Consider the following 24,615-nt stretch of genomic DNA (forward strand, 5'->3'; position numbering starts at 1 on the left):
GCCGTATGCTTTAGAGACAAAAAAACTCCATTAAGAAATCTTAAACTGCATATAGTGTTCATGCTGTCGATGGTAATATTTGTATTGCTGAGGTTTCTTCCCCTGATTTTAGAAATTGTAAAATACACACAACATAAATTTTGCTATCTTAACCATTTTAACCGTACAGCTCAGTAGTATTAAGCACAGCCATATTATGAAACCATCACCACCATGGCTCTTCAGAATGCTCCATGTTACAAAACTGAAACATTATACTCATTAAACAATAACTCTCCATCCAACCTCCACCCCCCCAGCTTCTGGCAATCACCATTCTTTCTGTCTCCATGATTCTAAGTACCTCATATAAGTGAAATCATACAATATTTGTTTTTTGTAACTTGCTTATTTCATTTATCATAATATCCTTAAAATTCATCCATGTTGTCACATGTTGCAGAATTTCTTTCCTTTTTAATCCTGAATAATATTCCATTGTGTGTATGTGTACCACATTTTGCTTATCCATCCATCTGTCGAAGATCACTTGGGATGCTTGAACTTTTAGCTATTGTGAGTAATGGCTGCTATGAAAATGGGTATACTAATATCCCTCTGACATTCTGCTTCTGCCTTTAATTCTTTTGGTATATACCCAGAAATGGAATTGTTTGATTATATGGTAATTCTATTTTTATTCATTTTTCTTAAGTAGGCTCTATGCCCAACCTGGAGTTGAACTTACAATCCTGAGATCAAGAGTTGCATGCTCTACCAAGTGAGCTAGCCAGGAGCCCAGGTAATTCTATTTTTAATTCTTTGGAGGATGCTGTTTTACAAAGATAATGTTTACATTCCCAGGAACAGAGTAGAAAAGTGCCAATTTCCCCATGTCCTCACTAACACTTGTTACTGTCTTTCTTTTTTGTTGTTGTTGATAGTAGCCATCCTAAAGAGTGTGAAGTTTCACTTGTGTATTTTTGCAAGCCATTTCAAATCCCTTTTGGATCTAGATGGAATACAAATATTTAAAAAATAATGGTCAATTCGCTTATAGTTTTTTTCCTCTTTTCCTTTTATTCAAACTGCATCCAGTCCTCAAATCCAGCTTTTCCATGCACTCCTGCATTTTTTCATTGCCATCTGTCCCCTTTCTTTACGCTCTTGTTTTAATATCATTTTGCACTTTATGGTTTCCGACTACTAGCTAGTGTTTTGTGTGTGTTAGTCCTGTTGTTCCAGGTTGTGTATTTTTTAGTAGCAGGGCCCATGAAGCTTCCACTTTTTGAATCATCTAATGCATTAAAATTGTAACAAGAAATGATTCCTTTTAACAGTATAATTTTTAAGGAACTCTCGACTGTTAGCTAATTAACTCTCGGCACACTCAGCACATCCTCTTTAAAATTGTAGGAACCTGTTTGTGTTTGCAGTAGCCATGCTTGTTTCATCATCCTGCAAGGCTATGCAATCATTCAATTAACGTTTCTTGAGCTCCTACTGTACATGGTGTTCTTGATGGGGCATCTGCCTTTGCAACACCCTTTGAGATGAAGGGTAGTATCTAGATGGGGTGAGGTCTGCAACTTGGGGAGGGGCAGATTTTGCATGACTCTGGTACTTGGCGATCACTTCTTCAATAGGCAGGGCATCCAGTCTCTAGCCAAAAACAAATCCTGGATGAAAGGCAGACATTGGCACTCTGAATAATGTATATTCTGGGTTCTAACTACGATAATCAATTTATCTCGGTTGACAGTACTCTCCTAATTTTAAAATGTTAAGTCCAGCGTCTTAACCCTTAGTTCCAGGCAAACTGGAATGGCAGGTCATCCGAACTCTATTTCCGACTGCCAGGTCCCAACGGGTATGGAGGTACTCTCCCGCCTTGATTCCTTTGAGTACATTTCCCACTGAGCAGTGCGCCCTTGCCTCTTCCATTCTTGCGTGAAGACTACAAGTCCCAGCATGCAGCGCAACTCTAATAGGCCAGTCCTCATCGCTCGGGCTCTTTCACGCTCGTGTCTCCCGTAGGGCGCAAGGCCTGGAGGCCTGTGCGTGCTGACGTTGATGCGTATACGTCATACTCTTCGCGCCTCTTCCCCCGGCTTCTGGGTGGCTAAAGTCCGGTGGCAGGAGGCGTAAAGCGGTGCTTTTTCCGAGGCTGTCTGGCGGTGTTTTTGGGGGGGAGCCCCAGTGGCTTAAAAACCCGAGGGAATCTGGATAGGGGCCGCCACTCCTAGCCCTCCTTCCTCCGAGTTTGCGACTCCGCGGTCCAAGATGGACAAAGTCTGTGCAATTTTTGGAGGCTCCCGGGGCATTGGGAGGGCAGTGGCCCAGTTAATGGCTCAGAAAGGCTACCGACTGGCCATCATCGCCAGAAATCTGGAACTGGCCAAAGCCGCCGCCGGTGACCTCGGCGGTAGGTACCAAACTAGAATTGTCCACTTGGGCTGCAGCTCGAGAGCCTAAAGTCTCCTCGTTTGTAAAACGAGGCCTGGCCTTTAAGGCTCTGAGGTTTAGCCGTTTGGCTTCCCGCGTTCAGGAGCAGCCTTTCCTCAGTGTGGACAACAGACTGGGTGGAGAACCCCTTATCACCGTTTCCCGCAGTGTTTCCTGCCACGCTGCCTGCAGCCAAGGGCAGAACAACTTGGGGTTTTCTTTGAGAGTTAGCAGTCTTGTGAGGCCCCATTAATTAAGCCCTCACCTCCCTGAGGCTAGTGCTAACCGTGAGGCGCTGTTTTGTTTTGGTGTCTGGAAGGAGGGAGACACAAGTTTTCTTTGTAGGGTAAAGGGCTCACTGGTGCCGCGAGGTCCCGGGCGCCGCCTGGAGACTGGGCTGGGTGGAAAGGAGTTAAGGCAGGAAGAGTAGGCGTGTCAAGCCTGAAAGGCTCTGTATAGTTTTGCTGTGGGCTGTTTTGGCCCACGTGCAAATACACAAAGCAGTGTTTCATAGACAAAACTCTTTTTAGTACCAGCTAGTTTTGAGATATACCTGTTTTGGCTCTTTACCTCCATAAGCATTTAATAGGTTATTAAATTGTTTTGGTGGTTTTTACAAATGGACAAATGAGACTTCCAGATTCCTTCTTTATTGCATTTAAAATTCTTTTTTTTGTTGTTTATTAATAATGGATTAGTAATTACTTTTCATCATTTTGCAAACTTAAGTCTTTTGATCGTAGGGAGAAGTAGGATGTAGGATAGATGCTAAGACGCTGCTATTGTTTACTTACGAGAACGGACAAATGCTCCTTATTCACTATCATGGAGGCATTGGGAAGTTTAGAGGCCTGGGATGCATCTGGTGGCTGTAACCTTTAAAATAACAATACTGATTGGTTCACCCTAATTGTGCACATGGGTTGGGAAAATATTAGGCTCTTTAAAGAAGCAAAACAAAATACAAGTTACAGAGCAGGGAGAAATTCAGTGAATGTTTCTTGCTGCTCATATTCACTACCATTATGTTATTCTGACAAGAGAGTGAGAAAGTGGTTTTCCTTATGGGGTCATCCCAAGCCATTAGTGTTTGCTGGAATAGATAAAAACTGTTGGTTGAGCTTCCAAGGGTTATTGTGGACCCAACAGGTTTTCAGATAAACGCCAACGGTGAGTCACAGAGGATGCTTTGGGCCTTTCATTTCCTTGAATTATGTGTTCCATAAGTGTTTGGTTTGCACACTGTTTCCAGAGACATGAGAGTGTAATTTTAGTGTTAACATAATGGGCAAGGTCAGCCAGAAAATAAGGAATTGTTTAGTTTTCAAAACCCCCTATATTTTAGAGTATTAAAATGATGTATTATTAAATAGAGAATGCTTTCTTTGAAGTGTATTCTTTTGATATTTATGCATTTTTAAAAACTGGACACTTAAAGGGAAGTAACAGTTGTTTTTAGTAAAATTATTTTTTTTGGTGTGTTTTTTAGTTTTTGCATTTTGTTTTTACAGCTTCCTGCTTTGTAATGGTCAGCCTTGAATAATAGTTATTCTAATATATGTGCCATAGTAAAAAAAAAAAAAAAGTGTGAGAAACCCTAGGGTATATTCTCAGGATCAGGAAACCAGTGAAACACAACTGTAACAATTAGACATAAATTTATTTTTTAAAAAAATGTTTGTGTATTTTGAGAGAGAGAAAAAGGGTGAGTGGGGGAGAGGCAGAGAGAGAGAGAGAGAGAGAGAATATCCCAAGCAGGCCCCAAGCTATCAGTGCAGGCTTGACTTGGGGCTCAGTCTCAGGAACAGCAAGATCATGGCCCCAGCTGAAATCAAGAGTAGAGGCTTAGGTAACTGAGCCACCCAGTTGTCCCATAAATTTCAAAAAAATATAAAACCCAGAACACTGTTGAATTGGGTAGCATGGGGTCATTGTGGAAGCTATAAATATTGTTAGATGAGTCTTACAAAGCCTTATGAACATAAAAAGGGCCCTCCTGCCATTTTTTGTTGATGAAGAAATATTTTTAAGATTTACTTCCCCACCGACCTCCATCCCAATTTTATTAGACTGAACTCCATGAGTAGAGGAATCCATGACATAATCATCTTTTATCTGTAGGTTCTAAATTAGCACAGGTGTAGGTCCTAGTAGATGCTTAACAAATGTGTATTGAATAATTTTTAAATTCAAGTCATAATTTATAAGTAGTTCTAATTTAACTTTGTTGTCTAGGAGATCATTTGGCATTTAGCTGTGATGTTGCCAAAGAATGTGATGTCCAAAATACATTTGAAAAGATGGAGAAAAATTTAGGTCGAGTTAATTTCTTGGTAAATGCAGCTGGAATTAACAGGTTAGTCACAGACTTAAGTACTTTTCTAATTGTTTGTTTTGGTATGAGTAAATATATTAACTTACTTTACTTCTAAGTGGAAGAAAATGTGTACTTTAAAAATTGGTCTATCTATACTTCTTTTTTTATATTGAGATATACAATAAGGGTACAATTTGATCAATTTTAACATGTAATCACATTCATAGTGAACTGTAGAACATTTCTAGCACTCTAGAAGGCCTTCTTTAGTTTCTTCCGAGTTAATACTTATAGATAACCTCTATTCTGACTTCTGTCACCATTATGTAAGTTTTTTCAGTTCATGAGCTTAATGGTATCAGAGTAGATATTTTTTTTCTTTTTAAAAGGTGAATTTAGGACAGAATACTTAGAATAGTATATTAATTTTCTTGCTAACAAGGCTTACTATAATATGGGATTTTCTCAGTTTATTTAAGCTTTTTTGGCTACTTTTAGCTGATAGGAATATTCGCCTCTCAGCCAGCTTCTAAGTTATCTTTTCTAGTTTATCACTTATTTTAATGCCTCTCAAATCAGATTTAAAATGGGACTCTCTAGGCTTTCTAGCTCAAATATATACTTCTTGACTTTTTAAATTTGTTTTATCCCGTTTTTAATTTATATGCCACTTCTGTTTTTTGTAGGGATAGCCTTTTAGTAAGAACAAAAACTGAAGATATGGTATCCCAGCTTCATACTAACCTCTTGGGTTCCATGCTGACTTGTAAAGCTGCCTTGAAGACTATGATTCAACAACAGAGAGGGTCTATTGTTAATGTAGGTAAGTCTTCACCTGTGAAATTGTTTATCTCATAGTGCCATAAAAATATTTAATTGACTAATTTGGAGTTTATTCATGTGTGAAACTTGGATGAAATGGGTCTTTTTATTTGTGGAAAAAGGATTTGATTAGGTGATTAATGGGTAAAACGGGAATCACGGATTCACATCTTTCTAGTGATCAAAATGTTAACATTTTTTTTTAATGTTTTTATTTATTTTTGAGAGAAAGAGACACAGAGCAAGTGGGGGAGGGCCAGAGAGAGAGAGAGAGAACTCACGAACTGTGAGATCATGACCTGAGCTGAAGTTGGACACTTAACTGACTGAGCCACCTAGGCGCCCCAAGCTGTTTGACTTTTTAAGAGAAATTGGACACCCTGATTTTCATGTGAAACCTGGTTTTTAAAATACAGATAAGGAAAGTAGATTGAAAAATTTTAGGCAGTGGAGGATAGAAAATGATCTCTACAGCAGTTATGTGTGTCACTGATAAATCTAGTACAAAGGTTTAGGAGGAAGTTTTAAGTGAATAATCTCTTTAGTTTTTTTAGAGTGACTGTAACTAACCTCTAGTTTTCAGTTCATCTGACCCATGGAGTAGTAGATAAACCACATAGGTGTGTTTGTAGACCTTAAAACGCAAAATGACTTAGAATTTTATTTCAGTTTGGTAATTTGAAAATAGCATATCATCTGCCTTTTAATTTTAAGTGGTCATACCTTAAAAGGCTGCAAAAGGGGAATGCTGCTCCATTAGAGTAAATGACCGTGTTGTTTTTAATATACGCAATGGCTGTCCAAGCCAAAATGTAGGGTTTTTCTCTTTTGAAGATGAAACACGAATACTGTGCTAATAAGAATTAGAACATTTTTGACATTTACCCTTAAAAATGTAAGAAATAGGTTTTCTTAAAAAAGATTAGTAAATGATTAAAAACTAAAAGATTTAGTTGACCTTTGCCTTGTAACACAGCCAGGTAATGATTTTGGATTCTTAGAAGCTGGTATACTGGCCTGTATATATCACCTGATAATATGGGTGTATTGTTTAACTCTAAAATATCCCCTTTTTAGATATATTAAAAAAACCCACATCAGTCCTTTGTGTACATGCAAAACTTTTAGAATTGTGCGAAAATAATAATTGAAAATAAATTAGGAGAATCTTTTTACAGAAAGGACTACTTTAAACTACTAAAAGTTCATTGATTTAGGAGTTAACACTCACTAGATAAGCAATAGTGTGTGGCATGAACTAAAGTTTCCTATTTGGCCTTTCTTCCATGCCTATATTTTTCTTTCTTTTTTGTGTCTCTCCATATTTCTCTTTCTCCCAAATACCCATTTCTCTGTCTGTGTTTTCTCTGATGTTTTTTTTCCTCTTTCTTCTTCTTCTTCTTCTTTTTTTTTTAAATTGAGAGAGAGAGAGAGAGGGAGAATGTGCACACTTGAGCAAGCCAGGGAGGGGCAGAGAGAGAGAGAGAGAGAGAGAGAGGGGGAGAGAGAGAGAGAATCCTAAGCAGGCTCCACATTGTCAGCACAGAGCCCAACTCAGGGCTCAAACTCATGAACTGTGAGATCATGATCTGAGCTAAAGTTGAGTCGGATGCTTAACTGAGCCACCTATGTGCCCCTCTTTTCTCTCTTTCTGTGCTTCACAGTTCTTTTCATCTGTCATTAACTGGCATGTAATATATAATGTAGATATATTAATATAAAAAGTGTTTGGGGTGTTTTTCTTTTCCTAAAATAAAATTACTTTTTCGAAAGTTTTGTGAAGTTCTTGATTAATTTTTATATCATAAGTACAGGTCACTGGTGCAGAAAATTGTTTCCCCACTTCTGTTTTACCAGAATTTATTTGCATACAGTTGATATTTGAATTATAAATTATTCTTTCATATTCATATAAATGAGACCACCCAAGAATCTTTAGTAGGCAGTACTAGCTATAATACATCACTGAAGATAACTAAATTGCAGTTTTACAAAAAGCTTATAATGAACCTTAGTTAATTTAGATTGATGGTAGTTCAAACTTAGTGAGATTTATCTTCAGATGAACTATTTTTTTTAGTTGGAAATGAATATGTCCTTAATCTGTGTTGTAGAATCATAAAATTAATCAGCCTTTGTCTGACTTTTTCTGGTTTTAACCTCTTCCTACTGGAAGCCTTTAAAAATACTATAGGATTTTCACCATGTCTCACCTACTAAGAGATGAGATTGGGTTTCTTTCACTTAATGGATCAGTTCTCAAGCCCTTGACTGACATACAAAGTTTTACGTAAGCTTCTTTCAGAACCTGTTTTCTGTTTGTATCTGGAGCAGACTCCAACCCTAAGTCTTACTACTCAAATGATGCTGGTTAGAATTCCTAATTTTAGCAAAGGACAAGATAAAATGCTTTGTGCCTTTGTTTGTTTCCTGTAAGATTATCTAAATATTCAAGTAATCCATTAATTGGTTTGAATTTGCTTTCATTTTATTTTTTCTAGGAAGTATTATTGGTTTAAAAGGCAATTCTGGCCAGTCTGTGTACAGCGCCAGTAAAGGAGGATTAGTTGGGTTTTCGCGTGCTCTTGCTAAAGAAGTAGCAAGAAAGAAAATTAGAGTGAATGTGGTCGCACCAGGTCAGTGAAAACTTTTTTTTTTTTTTTAAATTGAAGCATAGTTGATATACGCTATTATGTTGGTTTCAGATGTACAACATAGTGATTAAAAAATGATGTGTATTATAAAATGTTCACCATGATAGGTGTAGCTTTCATTTATCTGTCAGTATGCAAAGTTTTTACAATATTACTGACTATATTCTCTATATTCTACTTTCCATCGCTGTGACTTATTTATTTTATAATTGGAAGCTTGTACCTCTTAACCCTCTTCACCTATTTTGCCCATCCCTTCATCTTCCTCCCCTCTGGCAGCCATCAGTTCTCTGTATTTATGAGTCTGTTTCTGGTTTTGTTTTGTTTTTTAGATTCCACACACAAGTGAAATCATGCTATTTGTCTTTTTCTCTCTCTTATTCACTTAGCATAATACCCTCTAGGTCTGTCTATGTTGTTACCAATGGCAAGATTTCATTCTTTTTTATGATTGAGTAATATTCCGTGTGTGTGTGTGTGTGTGTGTGTGTGTGTGTGTGTGTGTGTATGTATCACACCTTTATCCATTTATCCATCATGATTGCACATTTAGGTTTTTTCCATTTCTTGGCTATTGTAAATAATAGTAGATTAAACGGGGGGGGCATATATTTTTATGAATTAGTATTTTTGTTTTCTCTGTGTAGATATCCAGAAGTGGAAATACTGGCTCATATGGTATTTCTATTTTTAATTTTTTGAGGAACCTCCATGCTGTTTTCTATAGTGGCTGTGCCTTCCCACCAACAGTGCTCAGTGGTTTCCTTTTCTTCACATCCTTGCCAATACTTGTTATTTCTTGTCTTTTTGATACTAGTCATTCTGAAGGTATAAAGTGATATCTCATTGTGGTTTTAATTTGCATCTCCTTGATGATTATTGATGTTGAGCATCTTTTTATGTGTCTGTTGGCCATCTGTGTGTATTCTTTGGAAAAACGTTGAATCAGGTCCTCTGCTCATATTTTTTTTTTTTATTTTTTTTTTATAAATTTTTTTTTTTCAACGTTTATTTATTTTTGGGACAGAGAGAGACAGAGCATGAACAGGGGAGGGGCAGAGAGAGAGGGAGACACAGAATCGGAAACAGGCTCCAGGCTCTGAGCCATCAGCCCAGAGCCTGACGCGGGGCTCGAACTCCCGGACCGTGAGATCGTGACCTGGCTGAAGTCGGACGCTTAACCGACTGTGCCACCCAGGTGCTCCACTCTGCTCATTTTTTAATGGGGCTATTTGTGGTTTTTTGGTGTTGAGTTGTAGAAGTTGTTCATATATTTTGGATATTAATTCCTTGTTGGATATATCATTTGCAAATATCTTCTCCCATTTAGTAGGTTGCCTTTGGTTTTGTTGATAATTTTTTCCCGTGGAAAAGCTTTTTAATTTGATGTAGTCCTAATAGCTTATTTTTGCTTTTGTTTCCCTTGGCTGAGGAGACAGATCCAGAAAAATATTGCTAAGGTGAATGTCCAAGATGTTACTGTCTGGCTTTTCTTTTCTTTTTTTTTTTTTTTTAGAATTTTATGGATTCAGATGTCACATACAGATCTTTAATCTATTTTGAGTTTATTTTTATGTATTGTGTAAGAAAGTGGGCCAGTTTCATTCTTTTGCATGTAGCTGTCCAGTTAACACAAGTTACTAAAGAGACTGTCTTTTCTTCATTGTATATTCTTTTCACCTCTGTCACAGATTAATTGACAATGTAAGAATGGGTTTATTTCTGGGCTCTCCATTCTGTGCCATTGATCTATGTGTCTGTTTTTGTGCCAGTACCATACTGCTTTGAATACCGTAGCTTTGTAATATAGTATAAAATCTGGGATTGTATTACCTCCAGCTTTGTCCTTCTTTCTCAAGATTGTTTTGGCTATTTGGGGTCTTTTGTGATTCCCTATAAATTTTAGGATTCTTTGTCCCTAGTTCTGTCAAAAATTACTGTTGGTATTTTGATGGGGATCACACTGAATCTGTTGATTGCTTTGGGTAGTATGGACATTTTAACAATATTAATTTTTCCAGTCCATGAACATGGAATATCTTTACGTTTATTTGTGGCATTTTCAATTTCTTTCATCAGTGTCTTATAGGGTTCAGAGTGTAGGTCTTCTACCTCCTTGGTTAAGTTTATTCCTTAGTATTTTATTCTTTTTGGTATAATTGTAAATGGGATTGTTTTTTAAATTTCTCTTTCTGCTGGTTCATTATTAGTGTATAGAAATACAACACATTCCTGTATTGGTTTTGCATCCTGCAACTTTACTGAATTCATTTATTACTTCTAGTAGGTTTTGGTGGACTCCTCAAGATTTATATATATCTATATAGATCATGTCATCTTCAAATAGTGCCAGTTTTATGTTTTTCTTTTTAAATGTAATTTATGTATACTTATGGCTTTGTACAGTAATAGCAAAGATTGTTCCTGTGTTTATAAGTACATCAGCATCATCAGGCACTTCTGAGAGAGTATCAGAATAGGAGCATGGACTCTTCACTATTAATAAATTCTTTTTTTTTTTTTTTAAGGTTTATTTATTCATTCTGCAAGAGAGAGAGTGCACACGCATGCATGAGTGCAGGGGAGGGGCAGAGAGAGAATCCCAAGTGGTCTCCACTAAGCACAGAGCCCAATTTGGGACTTGATCCCATGACCCTGAGATCACAACTTGAGCCCATATCAGTAGTCTAATACTTAACCAACTGAGCCACCGAGGCTCCTCATTAAATACTTGGGTAGTGAAATTTGTGAGGGTATGACTATATCTTGACAGGACTTAAATGGCTCCATCTGGCCACACTGCCAGTCTGTGCGCCACCTTCAAGAAGGAGACCAAGGGGCGCCTGGGTGGCGCAATCGGTTAAGCGTCCGACTTCAGCCAGGTCACGATCTCGCGGTCCGTGAGTTTGAGCCCCGCGTCGGGCTCTGGGCTGATGGCTCAGAGCCTGGAGCCTGTTTCCGATTCTGTGTCTCCCTCTCTCTCATGCTCTGTCTCTCTCTGTCCCAAAAATAAATAAACGTTAAAAAATTAAAAAAAAAAAAAAAAGAGAAGGAGACCAAGAGTAATGCCAGTTTGCTTGCATAAACCACATTGCATTTTTAAATAAATGATTACTCTCAAACTGAAACCACAAGAGAAACTTCTCATTTAAAAATCAGTTATAAATTAAGAACTCTTAAGAGCTGAATGTTAAGAATTTCAAGGTAGGTAGGGGGTGAGTATTGGTAACATATCCACTAGTTGAACAATTCAAAATGGTACACTATTGGAGAACTATTTCCATTTTAAGTGTTCTCTCTCTTCTTGGAATATTCCATTGATTTATTGCTCATTGGCATACATTTGCTAGTTAATTTAGACTTTGTCAGTGTCAAAGCAGAACTTTCCAAGTAATGCATCTATTACCTAAATATGTTTCTTAAGTTTATCTTATGGGAACAATACTTATTTATATTTAAAATATTTGAATGGGTCTATAATAAAATATGCTTTTAATAACAGCACAAACCAGAAGGAATAATCAAACAAGGATGCATATGTGATGACATTTGCACATTTAACTAAGCAGTCATGTACTGACATAGTAATTTCTCTAGAAAGTCAATATTCAGACAGAAAAAGAATTGCTAGGGATCACATGTTTGTTTTTAAAATAGACCAGATGCTCTTCACTGGACTTCGTTGTACCCCAGAGAACTACCCAGGATTCATGTTAGAGTTTCAAAACAAAGAAAAACTTGAAGGGTAAAAAGATATTTACACAGACTCGGGGAAGAAACATCCTTTTTGAAGTCAGTCTATGAAGTAGCAAGATTTTAACAGCAATTTTATTTGTGGTTGTTTCCTTAATGAATGGATGGGGGCTCTGAGGCTCATTGTGCAATGGCATGGGAGGAGGAAAGTGGTAGGACATGGTAACAGAAATGAGAATGTGAATACCCTGGCACCAGAAAGTACTATTACATATGCATGAGGCACTGCTTAGAGGAACTAAGGTTCCTAACATCAGACATATGTGAAGTGGCCAACAATGAAGATGACTGTTTAATAGATGTGGCTTTTTAATAATTTTCAAAATAGTAGAAGTCACAGTGGGAAACTTGCAATAGAGCTAGCCTTCTGTAGGAAATCTATCAGGAACGCTTGTCTTTTTGTTAAATATGTAGGAAAAACCAAGCCAGCAGAGATGCAATTCACTTGTAAGACAAAGCAAGTTTGATTTGGGCTAAGTACACAGAAATCAGAGACTTCTCAAGAAAACAAGTAGAGCATTATTGTGCACCTGTTTCTTTTAATGTGCTGACTTTGGGCATTCCTCATGGCTTGAAAATACTGGTGGATTAAATGGGATGCAAAGCCAATTAACTTGGTCTGTCAGTTACAGGTAATTGGGAAATATTAAAACAGTGATTAGAATTAATAGTGTAGTTTGGTAAAGGCAAAACAAATTTTCCAATTCTTAACTTATGCTAACGGTTTAAAATATAAATTCAAATATACAATTTACATCTGGTTTTTTGGTCTTCAAATTAATTGCCTGAAATTTTAAACAAGTTCTATTCAATAGCCATCTGTACTCATGAACAAAAGCATTCTACAGATCACTTAAGTCCCTTTTAAAAATTTCCTCCAATTTAAATTTCCACATTATGCTAAATAATCTGTAAGATGGAAAGGGAAAGAGGGATGAAGTGTCAGTGTGTTGATATAATCTTCAAGATAATTATAAAGCCAACTTTCACGATACCAAATGCGGGCACAGAGTTATAAGAGAAAACTTTTGCCAAAGCTTATCTTGAAGTGGTTTAGTTGCTCAGTTTGAGAAAGGGACCATATTATAGATTCTGGTCTCTGTTCTGATCTACAGATGTTACAGGCCTCCCAGAGGGGACTGAAACAATGCAGCATATAAGCATCTATCAGACTTAGTGCTATGCAGTGTGTTTAGTTCACAGGATAATAGAAGCAGTTGGAATACCTACATAAAAACATACTAAGTTCCTAAACGTGAACTGCAAAATGGTCATAACTATATGTCACTCTTCAGCCAAAATAGGGCCAGAAATGTTGAATAGGTAAGTATTAATTACAATGACTTTAAGATTAGTCAGAAACCTTCCTCAAGTACCATCCCAAAGTGTACAGACCAGTTAAACATGTATAAAATTAGTACTAATCCAGCTAGAAATCCAAAAATGAAAATTACGGATGCTGCATCAAGTATCTGGGATTCCATAAATTTATAAGCAGACAGTATAACAAAATAGACTCTAGTTTTAAGAAAACATTATAGTTCAGTATCCCCAAAATATGAAGAAGTCTCACAATAACATCAAAAATCATTTTATCTGGAAGTTAGAACCATTTAAATGTACAAATTTGAAAATAACAAAATGAATTAAAAAATAAGAGCTGTACAAAGTTGATGTTTAATCTTTTAAAAAAAAATTTTTTTTTCAACGTTTATTTATTTTTTTTGGGACAGAGAGAGACAGAGCATGAACGGGGGAGGGGCAGAGAGAGAGGGAGACACAGAATCGGAAACAGGCTCCAGGCTCTGAGCCATCAGCCCAGAGCCTGACGCGGGGCTCGAACTCATGGACCGCGAGATCGTGACTTGGCTGAAGTCGGACGCTTAAACGACTGCGCCCCCCAGGCACCCCGATGTTTAATCTTTTTAAAAAAAGATTTTGACAAGTCCATTATTTCAGCAGATTGGTTAACAAGCTGTTAGTTCTCATGTGAATTATGTGGCAATGCTGTTCACTGGAGGTGCAGAATGGAGAGCTTGGTTCTTTGTGATTTGTCAGTTCAGGAGATCATAGGTAGTACAGACAGAAGTTTTAACTTACCAAGGACATGAGACCATGGCATTATTATAAAAAGTGTAAACTATCCTTGGGCCAAATGGATATAAAAAAACCAAAAACATACACAAATTACCTGGATTAGTAAAGAGGGTGATAAAAAGGTGCTAAAACTCAAATCTACATTATCACTCTTTGGTGTGATAGAAGTTTGGCATAGATATTTCCTTGGCTTTTGGATAAAATGATTGTTTTTGTATACCTGTGCCAGTTAGCCATGGGATCTTTGTCCTAGCTTACTGTAGGTATTGAAGAATTGATTATCTATATGAGAAAAGACATTTTGGTTCATTGGTTGGTTGTTTGAGAGTGTTAGGTTGGAGTAGATCTTTGCCACTTTTCCATTTCAAGTCACTAATGACTCCAGCTTGTATATTGGAATTGGTGTTTTCTTTGTCAGTGATGCTGAACTAGCAGGGATCAGGGAATTGTCAAAATGTCCTGATAACCCTTGTGCTCTGTAATGTGACTTCATCTCAATGAACATTTGATAAATGACTGTGGTTTCGATACAGCCATTTTGGGGGGGCAGGGGAGGAAAGAAAAGAAAATAAACTAAAACCTGTAGTCATTTTGACACTGCTTTCTGTTTGTGTATGCTTATGTAACCTGGTTGATTTTTGTGTTAGCTTAGTTAAACCATATACAGAATTACTTGATTCTCGATTACTTGAGATTTGGGATGTATGTATTTGCTTCCCTCCTTTAGGGATTGCAGTAGTGTGGGTGGTGAAGAGTTAGTTCTAGTTCATGATGATCTAAAAGTTGAATGATTTAAGGGTAATGCAAGTGTTTCTAACTCATAATAATAACTCAGCAGATTTCCTGAAGTGTCTCCTATATGCAAGGGTTCCAAAATTATAAAAAAAAAATGAGTAAGATATTTCTGCTACAAGCAGCTAAGTACAGTGATAAAGACTGACATGTAAACAAATAATTACAATGCCGTATGATGAATATAAAGTAGAGGAGCATATATATATATGATGCTATGGAAACACTGAAGAAGGAATGCTTAATTTTGTCAAAGTGAATCAGTCGTCAAGGCAACAGACTAAATAGTGGGAATCCAGTTTGTATACAAAGGGAAGTTTTATGAGTGTTAATGGAAGTGTGTTTGTATAGCCTTTCCTAAAGATTTTACTTTCCAGTGCCAGTTTGTACTACAGAAAAAAAAACCTTATTGCTAAAAATGTGGCCATTTCATAGGGTGACCTTTCTTATGTTGGGGATACATATTTAGCAGGATTCATAGTCTGAATATGTTTATTGGCCAGAAGTGAAGTGTAAGTGGAAGTAGAAGAATTAAATTGATTCTATGGCTTATTTATTTATTTTGGGTAGTAATTTCAACCAGATTTGTCATGTCTTTTAATAGAACTGACAAACCTCAGAATTAACAAATATGTTTCTTCTTATGTCAGTTTTCCTGGTCCCCTTCAAATGGAGTTTCCAGTTAAGGAAAACAATTAAGAAGCAAATCATAACAGAAAAAGCAAGAAAGGGAAAATAATAAGTTAGGCCATTAATCCCTGCCTAATATTATTGACTTTTTAAAGATCAGTTAGTTACTAAGCTTTGGTATTCAAATATAAAATAAATTTCTCATCATGGATAAATCTCACTGATTAGAAAATATTGAATATGAGAAACAATATTTGATAAATTGAAACTATAATGGGTACATAACTTTAAAAATGTGTTTTCAGTAGATAACACAAACATGGTACAAAATTCAAAAGTATAAAAAGGCATAGATTGACAAGTGAGTCTTCTCTAATCATCTAGTTTCTTTTCTCAAAACAACCACTAGAGTTAACTAGAGTCTTCAGTATTTCATACACAACCCAATAAAGTATGTGTGTGTGTATAAATACATATAATATATAAAAATATAAATCTGTATTTATGTGAATATACAATATGTGAATATATAAATATATATATATAAAAAGAAAGCACAAATTGTATCATGCTGTTCGTAGAGTTCTGTACCTTGGCTTTATTCATAGTGCAGTAGTGTATCTTGGAGTTGATTCCATATTCTATATAGAATTGCTTTACATTTTTAAAATCTCAGCTTTATGGAAGTATAACTCATATGTCACGCAGTTCACCCATTTAAAGTGTGCACTTCAGTGGTTTTAGTATAGTCAAAAAATTGTTCTATCATCACCACAATACATTTTAGAACATTTTCATCATCCCAAAAGAAACCTGTAGCCATTAGCATTCACTCCCCATTTCCCTCCAGTCTCCCCAGCTTCTAGCAACCACTAATAACCTACTTTCTGTCTCTGTAGAGTTCCCTATTCTGATACAGTTCATATAAATGAAATCATACAATATGTGGTCTTATGTGAGTGCTGTGTCACTTTTAGTGGCTGAATTAAAAGACAATAATGTCTGTCTTAGGGGTGTACCATAATTTATTTAACCTGTTGCCTCTTGATGGGCATTTGGGTTGCTTCTGATCTTTTGCCATTATAACTAATAATGTGGTGACAGTACCTGTGTGCAATTTATCTTGTACATGTATGAGTATATGAGTATAATCCTGGGAATGAAACTTCCAAGACTCAAAGGGTATATGCATTTTAAGTTTTGACAAGTAGTACAGCATTGCATTTATTTGTGTAGGATACCTTAAGTGTCTACCCTTTCCCCCCTTTTTAAGTTGAAGAGCTTTTACATTTACTACTTGGAGAAAATCTTGTTGACAAATGCTTGCATAAGCTTTGCCGCTACTCAAAACAGATATTATTTTGGTGCTCTTAATATGCCACTTGATATGGAGATGATTTTTCACACTGCTTTCCTATATGCTTTTACAACCATAACATTAAGACATATGATGGGGCGCCTGGGTGGCGCAGTCGGTTAAGCGTCCGACTTCAGCCAGGTCACGATCTCGCGGTCCGTGAGTTCGAGCCCCGCGTCGGGCTCTGGGCTGATGGCTCAGAGCCTGGAGCCTGTTTCCGATTCTGTGTCTCCCTCTCTCTCTGCCCCTCCCCCGTTCATGCTCTGTCTCTCTCTGTCCCAAAAATAAATAAACGTTGAAAAAAAAAAAAATTAAAAAAAAAAAAAAAGACATGAAATTTGTTCTGGTTAAAATCTTAGTCTAGTTTCTGACAACAACCTTATTTGTTCTTCTTTAAAAAAAGTGTCTGGGGTTATTTTAATTCTTTCTATATACCAAAGACTTGATACCTGAGCTGGTAGGTGTATCAATTAGTTTACATCCCACAATTGTTAATACTGGTGATAGGCTAAAATCCTGGCATCTTATTTAAATACATGGTCTGTGCTGTACATAAAAGCTTTCAAAACTAAAGTAGTGACCAACAGATATGGAAATGAGATGCTGTTTATTTATATAGCTAGCCAAAAATGGATAAAAGAAATATGTTTTCTTTAGAATTTATCAAATATAGGGGCGCCTGGGTGGCGCAGTTGGTTAAGCGTCCGACTTCAGCCAGGTCACGATCTCGCGGTCCATGAGTTCGAGCCCCGCGTCGGGCTCTGGGCTGATGGCTCAGAGCCTGGAGCCTGTTTCCGATTCTGTGTCTCCCTCTCTCTCTGCCCCTCCCCTGTTCATGCTCTGTCTCTCTCTGTCCCAAAAATAAATAAACGTTGAAAAAAAAAATTAAAAAAAAAATAGAATTTATCAAATATAAATTCTCATCAGACAAGAACCATGTACATGATTTTATGAGGAAGAGTATATCTGTACCTTTTTAAAAACAATTTACTGAGTGTGTTGTCATGTTTGTGGAACTAAAATGGAAGACATGCACTTGACTTAGTACAAGGATACATTTCAGTTATCTGTTTAAGGAGTGACAGCTTTGTATTTAGCTGGAAACCCTGAATTGCCCAAGTGATCAGTAACATCATTTGCTAGACAGTGGCACCTACTGGTAGTTTGTAATTTTTATAACCCAGCTTGAAAGGCATTGTAAATACATATGTAGTAAAGCAAGTAGGAGAGCAACATTTCCAGAACTTTATAAATAAAGTAATAATGATATGGAAGAGAGGCCTGTGGGGCCAAGGGGAGAGCACAGTTTGTGCAATACAAGCACAAAAATGAGCATGTTTAAGGACTACTAATATTTCTGCTCAGGTCTTATGATATATGATAGAGAATCCAACAGGCTGTTTATATGCGGTCAGTGTCTTGGGTTGTGAATATATTTTTAAATGAGGATCACACGGTTCATGAGCTATAGCATAAAATGACATTGAAATTTGGTAGAGCCTGGAGTAGCTTATCATTAGAGACTAGCTACATGTTTTTTATTTGATTTCTGATAAATTTGGGGATGATATACATGAATTCTTAAAAGCTGAAGGCAGATTTTTAGGGCAATAAAATCATTTTATTTTATGCTATTGTATGGTGGATACAATTATTATATTGTATGGTGGATACAATTATTATACCAGCCATATAGTGAACGCTAATGTAAGCTACAAACTTTACTTAATAATGTATCAATATTGGATCATCAAATGTACTACCCTAAGGCAAGATGGTAATAATTGGGGAAAAAATGGGGTAATGTGCTCAATTTTTCTGTAAACCTAAAGCTGCTCTGAAAATAAGTCTATTAATTAAAAAAGCTGCTGATAGTGACGAGAGAAAGGTTCTTGTTCCTTGGACCTGTTCTTGGTCTCAATATCAAACATCATATTCAAAGAGGAAAAGCCAGTATTGGTGAATTCATCCCTTCCTTTCAACTTGGCCTCTCATGCCTACTTTATTTTAGGCTTTCGGTGTAGAGTTCAGGGATGGCTATGGGATCCTCAGGGATCCCATGAGGATTGTCATTATAACTATTCATTCAAAGACAGAGACTCTTAAAACTGAGAACAAACTGAGGGTTGATGGAGGGTGGGAGGGAGGTGAGGGTGGGTGATGGGTATTGAGGAGGGCACCTTTTGGGATGAACACTGGGTGTTGTATGGAAACCAATTTGACAATAAATTTCATATTTAAACAAAACAAAACAACGACCTGGAGAGAATCTGTGCAAACTTCCCTTCATGAAATAACACCCTTATCCAAACTTGAGCAGTAGAGGGAAAATCTTCATGTAAGGTGGGTGTTTGAACATCATGATCTCAGTTCTGGACTTCTTGCAATCATTGCTGGATTCAGGGGACACACATCTCTCTCCTTCTCAAATTCGACCTAACATGGACACAGATTGTAGCAGGGCTGAATCCAGGTTGTAAAGTTGAACAAGATCTTATCAAAAGCTTCAAGATACTTTATTCTGTTCCATGTATCTCACTTACCTGGTTGTTTTTTGGAAGACTATAGTCTGCCCTCATGGCCCATATCTGTGGCATAAGACTTCTTTTCACCTCACTGGAATTGTCTCACTGTTTTGGGGTGCCTGGGTAGCTCAGCTGGTTAAGTGTCCAACTTTTGATTTTGCCTCAGGTTATGATCTCACTCATGGGCACGTAGCCTGCTTAAGATTCTTTTACTCCCTCTCCCTTTGCCCCTGCCCTGTGTGTGCGCTCGTGTCTCTCTCTCTCTCTCTCCCTCTTCCTCCCTCTCTCTCTCTCTCTCAACAAAACAAAACAAAACCCAAAAAACCTTGTCTCACTATTTAAATCTAAGATTTGCTTTTCAGTACCTCATGCTCTGTTCTAGATCTTTTTTTTTCCAAGGCGGAATGCCTTCAAATGGCCTCTCACAGATTGTGTGGCCTTATTCTTTGTCTCCAAAAGGACAGACCCATAAGGACTGATATCCAGCCGGAAGCTGGGCAAATGAGTTTCTTTCCACACAGAGAATGAATAAAAACCTAGATTAGCATCAGCACTTCCTGAATTGGAGCTATTCTACTTGAGGGTCCTTGTAGGGGAGCCCACTTTCCTAATCTTCAAGTTAAGTAGTCATTTAATGAGGCATACTTTTCATCTTTGAATCATAGTTTTGTAGAGCTAAAGGAAATCTCAGAGGTCCATCATTTTCAATCTACTTATTATATGATACAGAAATAGTCATACAGTTTTAGATAGTACATGACTTTGCTTGAGTCATAGCTTCGATAGTATTAGCAGAGTGGGGAACCAGAATCTAGTTTAATGTGTCCTAATCCAAGGGTCTTTTTTTTACCACAAAATGCTGCTTTTGAGAAAAAGTTACTAGGACCAGTTAGAAGTTGAGCCTGGGATTTGCTAACTGATTGTCACAAGGTCTTTCTTGCAAACCATTTTTACTGTAGTTTTTTTGAGTTTTTTCTCTTTCCTTTCTTTTTTTTAAGATTAAAACACATTATTGATTTTCTGTTGAGGGCTTTGAGAGTTAGTGGAGAAACATGCCAGTTTTGCCAGAATTAAAACAACCTTAGATTAAAATAAGTGTATCATGAACTCTTTGAGAAAATAATGTCTTTTAAATGTTACGTTCATAATTTTAATTCCTTCAGCTTTTTTTTTTTCTTTTTTCTTTTTTGACAGAATGAGCGTGAGTGGGGGCAGGGGGTATAGAGAGAGGGAGAGAGAGAGAGAATCCCAAGCAGGCTCCACACTGTCAGCACAGAACCTGACGGGGTGGCAGCGGGACTCAAAATATGAACCATGAGATCATGACTTGGGCTGAAATCAAGAGTCAGGTGCTTAATCGACTGAGCCACCCAGATGCCCCTAATGCATTCAACTTCTTAAACATGTGAGATAGTTTTTTTTTTTCCTAATACACTCTGAGGTATCTTTGAAAATAAGTGTGTCCAAAGACCTAAAACTTTGGATATCAAGCAGTCCCATGATAGTGCTTTTTAAGGTAATTTGGATTGCCTGTTGATCATTCTGACTCTTCACTGTAGATGAAGTTTCATTTACAGTTCACTTGAAATTCTGCAGAGGCTGGTTATCCAGTGTTATCTGTGTCAGCTGCTTCTCTTTATTCTTTTTTCCTCTGGCCATCTCATTGTTCTTAAAGATGAAAGGGATTGAAGGAAATGTTGCTGACTTTTTAAATACATGTAGTAGCAGAAGAGGTCATATTTTACAGTGTAATCTCACAATGAAACAGTGAAGTCTCACTGTCTTATTTCACAGTGAAATCTCACAATGTAAAATTATTTTGTTATTCCAGGCCCTCATTACAGACCATCTGAAGTTAGTACTGTGCATCTTTTTCAGTGACTTTTTATTTGAATACCAAAATAATATATATCTGTTGTAGATGATTTGGAAAGTACAGACAAGTACAGAGAAGAAAGTAAAAATCATTACTTGTAATGCTAGTAATTAGTGATAACCACTGTTAATATTTTGGTGGGACTTTTTTTGTTAGTTTATATATTTTTGTTTTCTTTTTAATAATGGGATAATGCATTTGTAACCATCTTTTTAATATGCAAATATTATTTTCCACTTTTAAATGTTCTTCTATAGCATCATTTTTCATAGATACATATTGTTCTATCATGTGGATATACCATGATTTCTTTAAACAGTTCCTTTTTGAAAGACATTCAATTTGTTTCTGGTTTTCCCCTAATAAAGTTGTCACTGTCATAGGCCTTGTGATAGAAGAATCTATGATTATTTCTCATAAGACTTTTCAGAAACTGTTTGGATATTTATGAGTGAAATCTAAGGCAAAGAACAATTAAATAATAACATAGTATTACATAATAAACCAGTGACTTAATGTTAATTTTCAGTATAGTGTTTAGTTCACATTTATCCTTATATTTTAAAATGTCACTGTATTTAGGTTGATTTACAATTTGAGTGACAAATTTAATTTTAACATAAGCCACTTTGAAAACTGTATTCTTGAGATTGCACGTTAAAGTTTCACTTCACATGTCTGACTTTTAGTCCATATATTTTTCATGACCTTAACATTTTAAAGATCTTTTCTGTTGTTAATTTCCTGAGGGTTAATTATTTGCTTTCTTTTTAAAAGTTTAAGTCATTGAATACTATACAGTATAGTGATTATGTAATTGAGCACTTTATTGGTAATATGTATTTGTCTCAGACTAATCTCACAAGATTTTCTTAATAAATTTAGAATTCTTGCATGTATCTACAGTATGAACCATTTAGAATTGGTTGTGTAATATATAGTACTTTATACTATAAACCTCTACACGTTAGAACATGTTCTTTTTGAGCTTTATTTCATATACCAATGCCATGTTAAATTTTGAATTTTCAATGTATTATGCTTGCATCAGAATTGGATCATTTCAAGGATGACTGGGTGGCTCAGTCAGTTAAGCCTGTGACTCTTGATTTTGGCCCAGGTCATGATCTCATGGTTCATGAGCTCAAGCCCCACATTGGGCTCTGCCCTGATAGCTGAGAGCCTGCTTGAGAGTCTCTCCCTCTCCCTCTCTCTGCCCCTCCCCTGCTTGTTCTCCACCCCCCCCCGCCCTTCTCTCTCTCAAAATAAATAAATAAACTTTATAAAAAAAAGAATTGGATCATCCCATAAGATTTTTTTCTTATGAATATTGGAAATATTGGTCTTTCTGGTCAACTATCTTAGCTATAGCAAATGAAACTAATTTTTGTCAGAACTGTCGAATCAGTTCATGTCACCACCTTTCTTCCCTCTAACCCTACTACCCCTCTACCCTCAATCAAGTAAAAATTACTTTTTTGTGATACTTTATATATAAGGATATTCATCAGATGTCCTTTTATTATATTTAGGGGTACAAGTGAGTGTTTCTTCCATAAACTATAGGTTCCCCAAGGAATGAAATTTTTATTCATGTTGTATCTACCCACTTGTATTGTGCTATGAATTGGGCGAAATAATTGGGAGTCAAATATTTTGGTGTTATTCAGTTAAACTTAATGAACATGCTTGATTGCTAGCGGAACTCTGTATTTCCTAAACAAGTTTATTGATAATCTCAAACTTTCTGATGCAAATTGATTTTTATTTAGAATTGCGCAGATGTCTTAGTGTCTCTAAGTGTCAACTAAATAAACATTTTTCTTTTAGGATTTGTTCATACAGATATGACGAAAGACCTGAAAGAAGAACATTTAAAGAAAATTATCCCTCTTGGGAGGTTTGGAGAACCTATTGATGTGGCACATGCGGTTGTGTTTCTTTTAGAATCACCATATGTTACAGGGCATGTTCTGGTAGTGGATGGGGGATTACAACTCATGATATAATTTACAGATTATTCAGTTAAAATAGTGATTATAATCAAAGGCACACTTGGGCTGTTGATTTATTTGTAGTTGGGCTGTTGATACCTACATGGGTGACATTTGGTAATCAAACTTATTGATGCTACAAATACTATTTCCATTTTTATATGAATATGTCTAAAAAGAACAGTGTGTGACCAGTTGTGTTTTCTAAATGCTAAGAACCTTATAGGCTGTAGCAATCTTAACATATAGACATTTGCAAGTGCTATAAACAGACAATATTTTAATTTACATACTTTGTTGCGAAAGTGGCAAAAATTATATGGTCTGATGGTCATGAATTATTTCATTGTATCAGGCAAAATTCTCTAGAAGTTAACCTTGTGAGCCATTGCTAAGATAAGAGTATTTATAGGGCATTGGTTAGTTGTCAGTATTTTAGCAGTCCTGCCAAAGTTAAACATTGTATTCCTTTTACATATGCCTTAGAAGATCAATTTTTATACAGGTTGGAAAAAAACATCAGTTAGATACAGGCATAAATTTAGAATCCAATTTCTTTGAGTGCATTACTCCTGATTAAGCAGCTGGGAAAAATAATTTATAAATACAAGTGTGGTACAGTTGATCCATCCTATAGAATTTCTCAAAGTGATGTGTAATAATAACCCTTAAGGTTTTAATATCTCGTATAGTAATGAGCTACATAGATATTATCAACTTAGGAAATAGAAGTAGTTTTTTTGTGTGTGTTTTTTTATCCTCAAAACACTAATTTTAGCAAACTACTTAAAAACAGTGTAAGAAATTATGACATTTTAAAAATTCAGAATATTTTGTATGAGTGAATGTAATAATTTTTATTATAAAATTTTAGAAATAATTACTTATGAATAGCATAAATGATACTTTAAGTAAATATGCAGTAACCGTGAATAAGATGTCTTTATAAGGAACAGTTAAAGCATTAATTTTAAAAGAAAATATTTGCCCGAGAATGGAAGACACAAACTGAAATATCAGGCAACATCTATTTTGCATTGAACTCTTTTCTGGGGAATAGTGTGATATTTTAAATGTCACTGGATTCATGTTGATTTTTATTATTTATCATTTTGAAATATGGTTTAGATATTTACTGCACTTTAAAAAGTAAGTTTTATTGGAGCTGAACATTATTTTATGTAAACAGATTTTATTTTATATTGCAAGTCAGTGCAAAGGTGTGAATTGGATGTACTAAATAAATGCAATGTGATAAAAGTAATAAAAATAAAAAATAAAAAGTAATAAAGTCAGATCTAATTTCTATGTCAAGCTTCCTGATTCCTTAAAAAAATTATTTTAAATTTATCTTCAACATAATCTTTATTTAAA

At 36.1% G+C, this 24,615-nt stretch overlaps 1 protein-coding gene across 1 annotated transcript; it reads left to right on the forward strand.

Annotated features, from left to right (window-relative positions):
- Positions 1–2,061: 2,061 nt before the first annotated feature.
- CBR4 (carbonyl reductase 4) lies at positions 2,062–24,508 on the forward strand. The gene is made up of 5 exons (XM_047855049.1): positions 2,062–2,404; positions 4,660–4,780; positions 5,428–5,564; positions 8,065–8,199; positions 23,078–24,508. Exons 1-5 carry the CDS (start codon positions 2,263–2,265, stop codon positions 23,254–23,256), a joined length of 714 nt encoding a protein of 237 aa, XP_047711005.1. The 5' UTR covers positions 2,062–2,262; the 3' UTR covers positions 23,257–24,508.
- Positions 24,509–24,615: the final 107 nt, after the last annotated feature.

Source organism: Prionailurus viverrinus, chromosome B1 (genome assembly GCF_022837055.1).
Source record: "Prionailurus viverrinus isolate Anna chromosome B1, UM_Priviv_1.0, whole genome shotgun sequence".
Taxonomy (NCBI): Eukaryota; Metazoa; Chordata; class Mammalia; order Carnivora; family Felidae; genus Prionailurus; species Prionailurus viverrinus.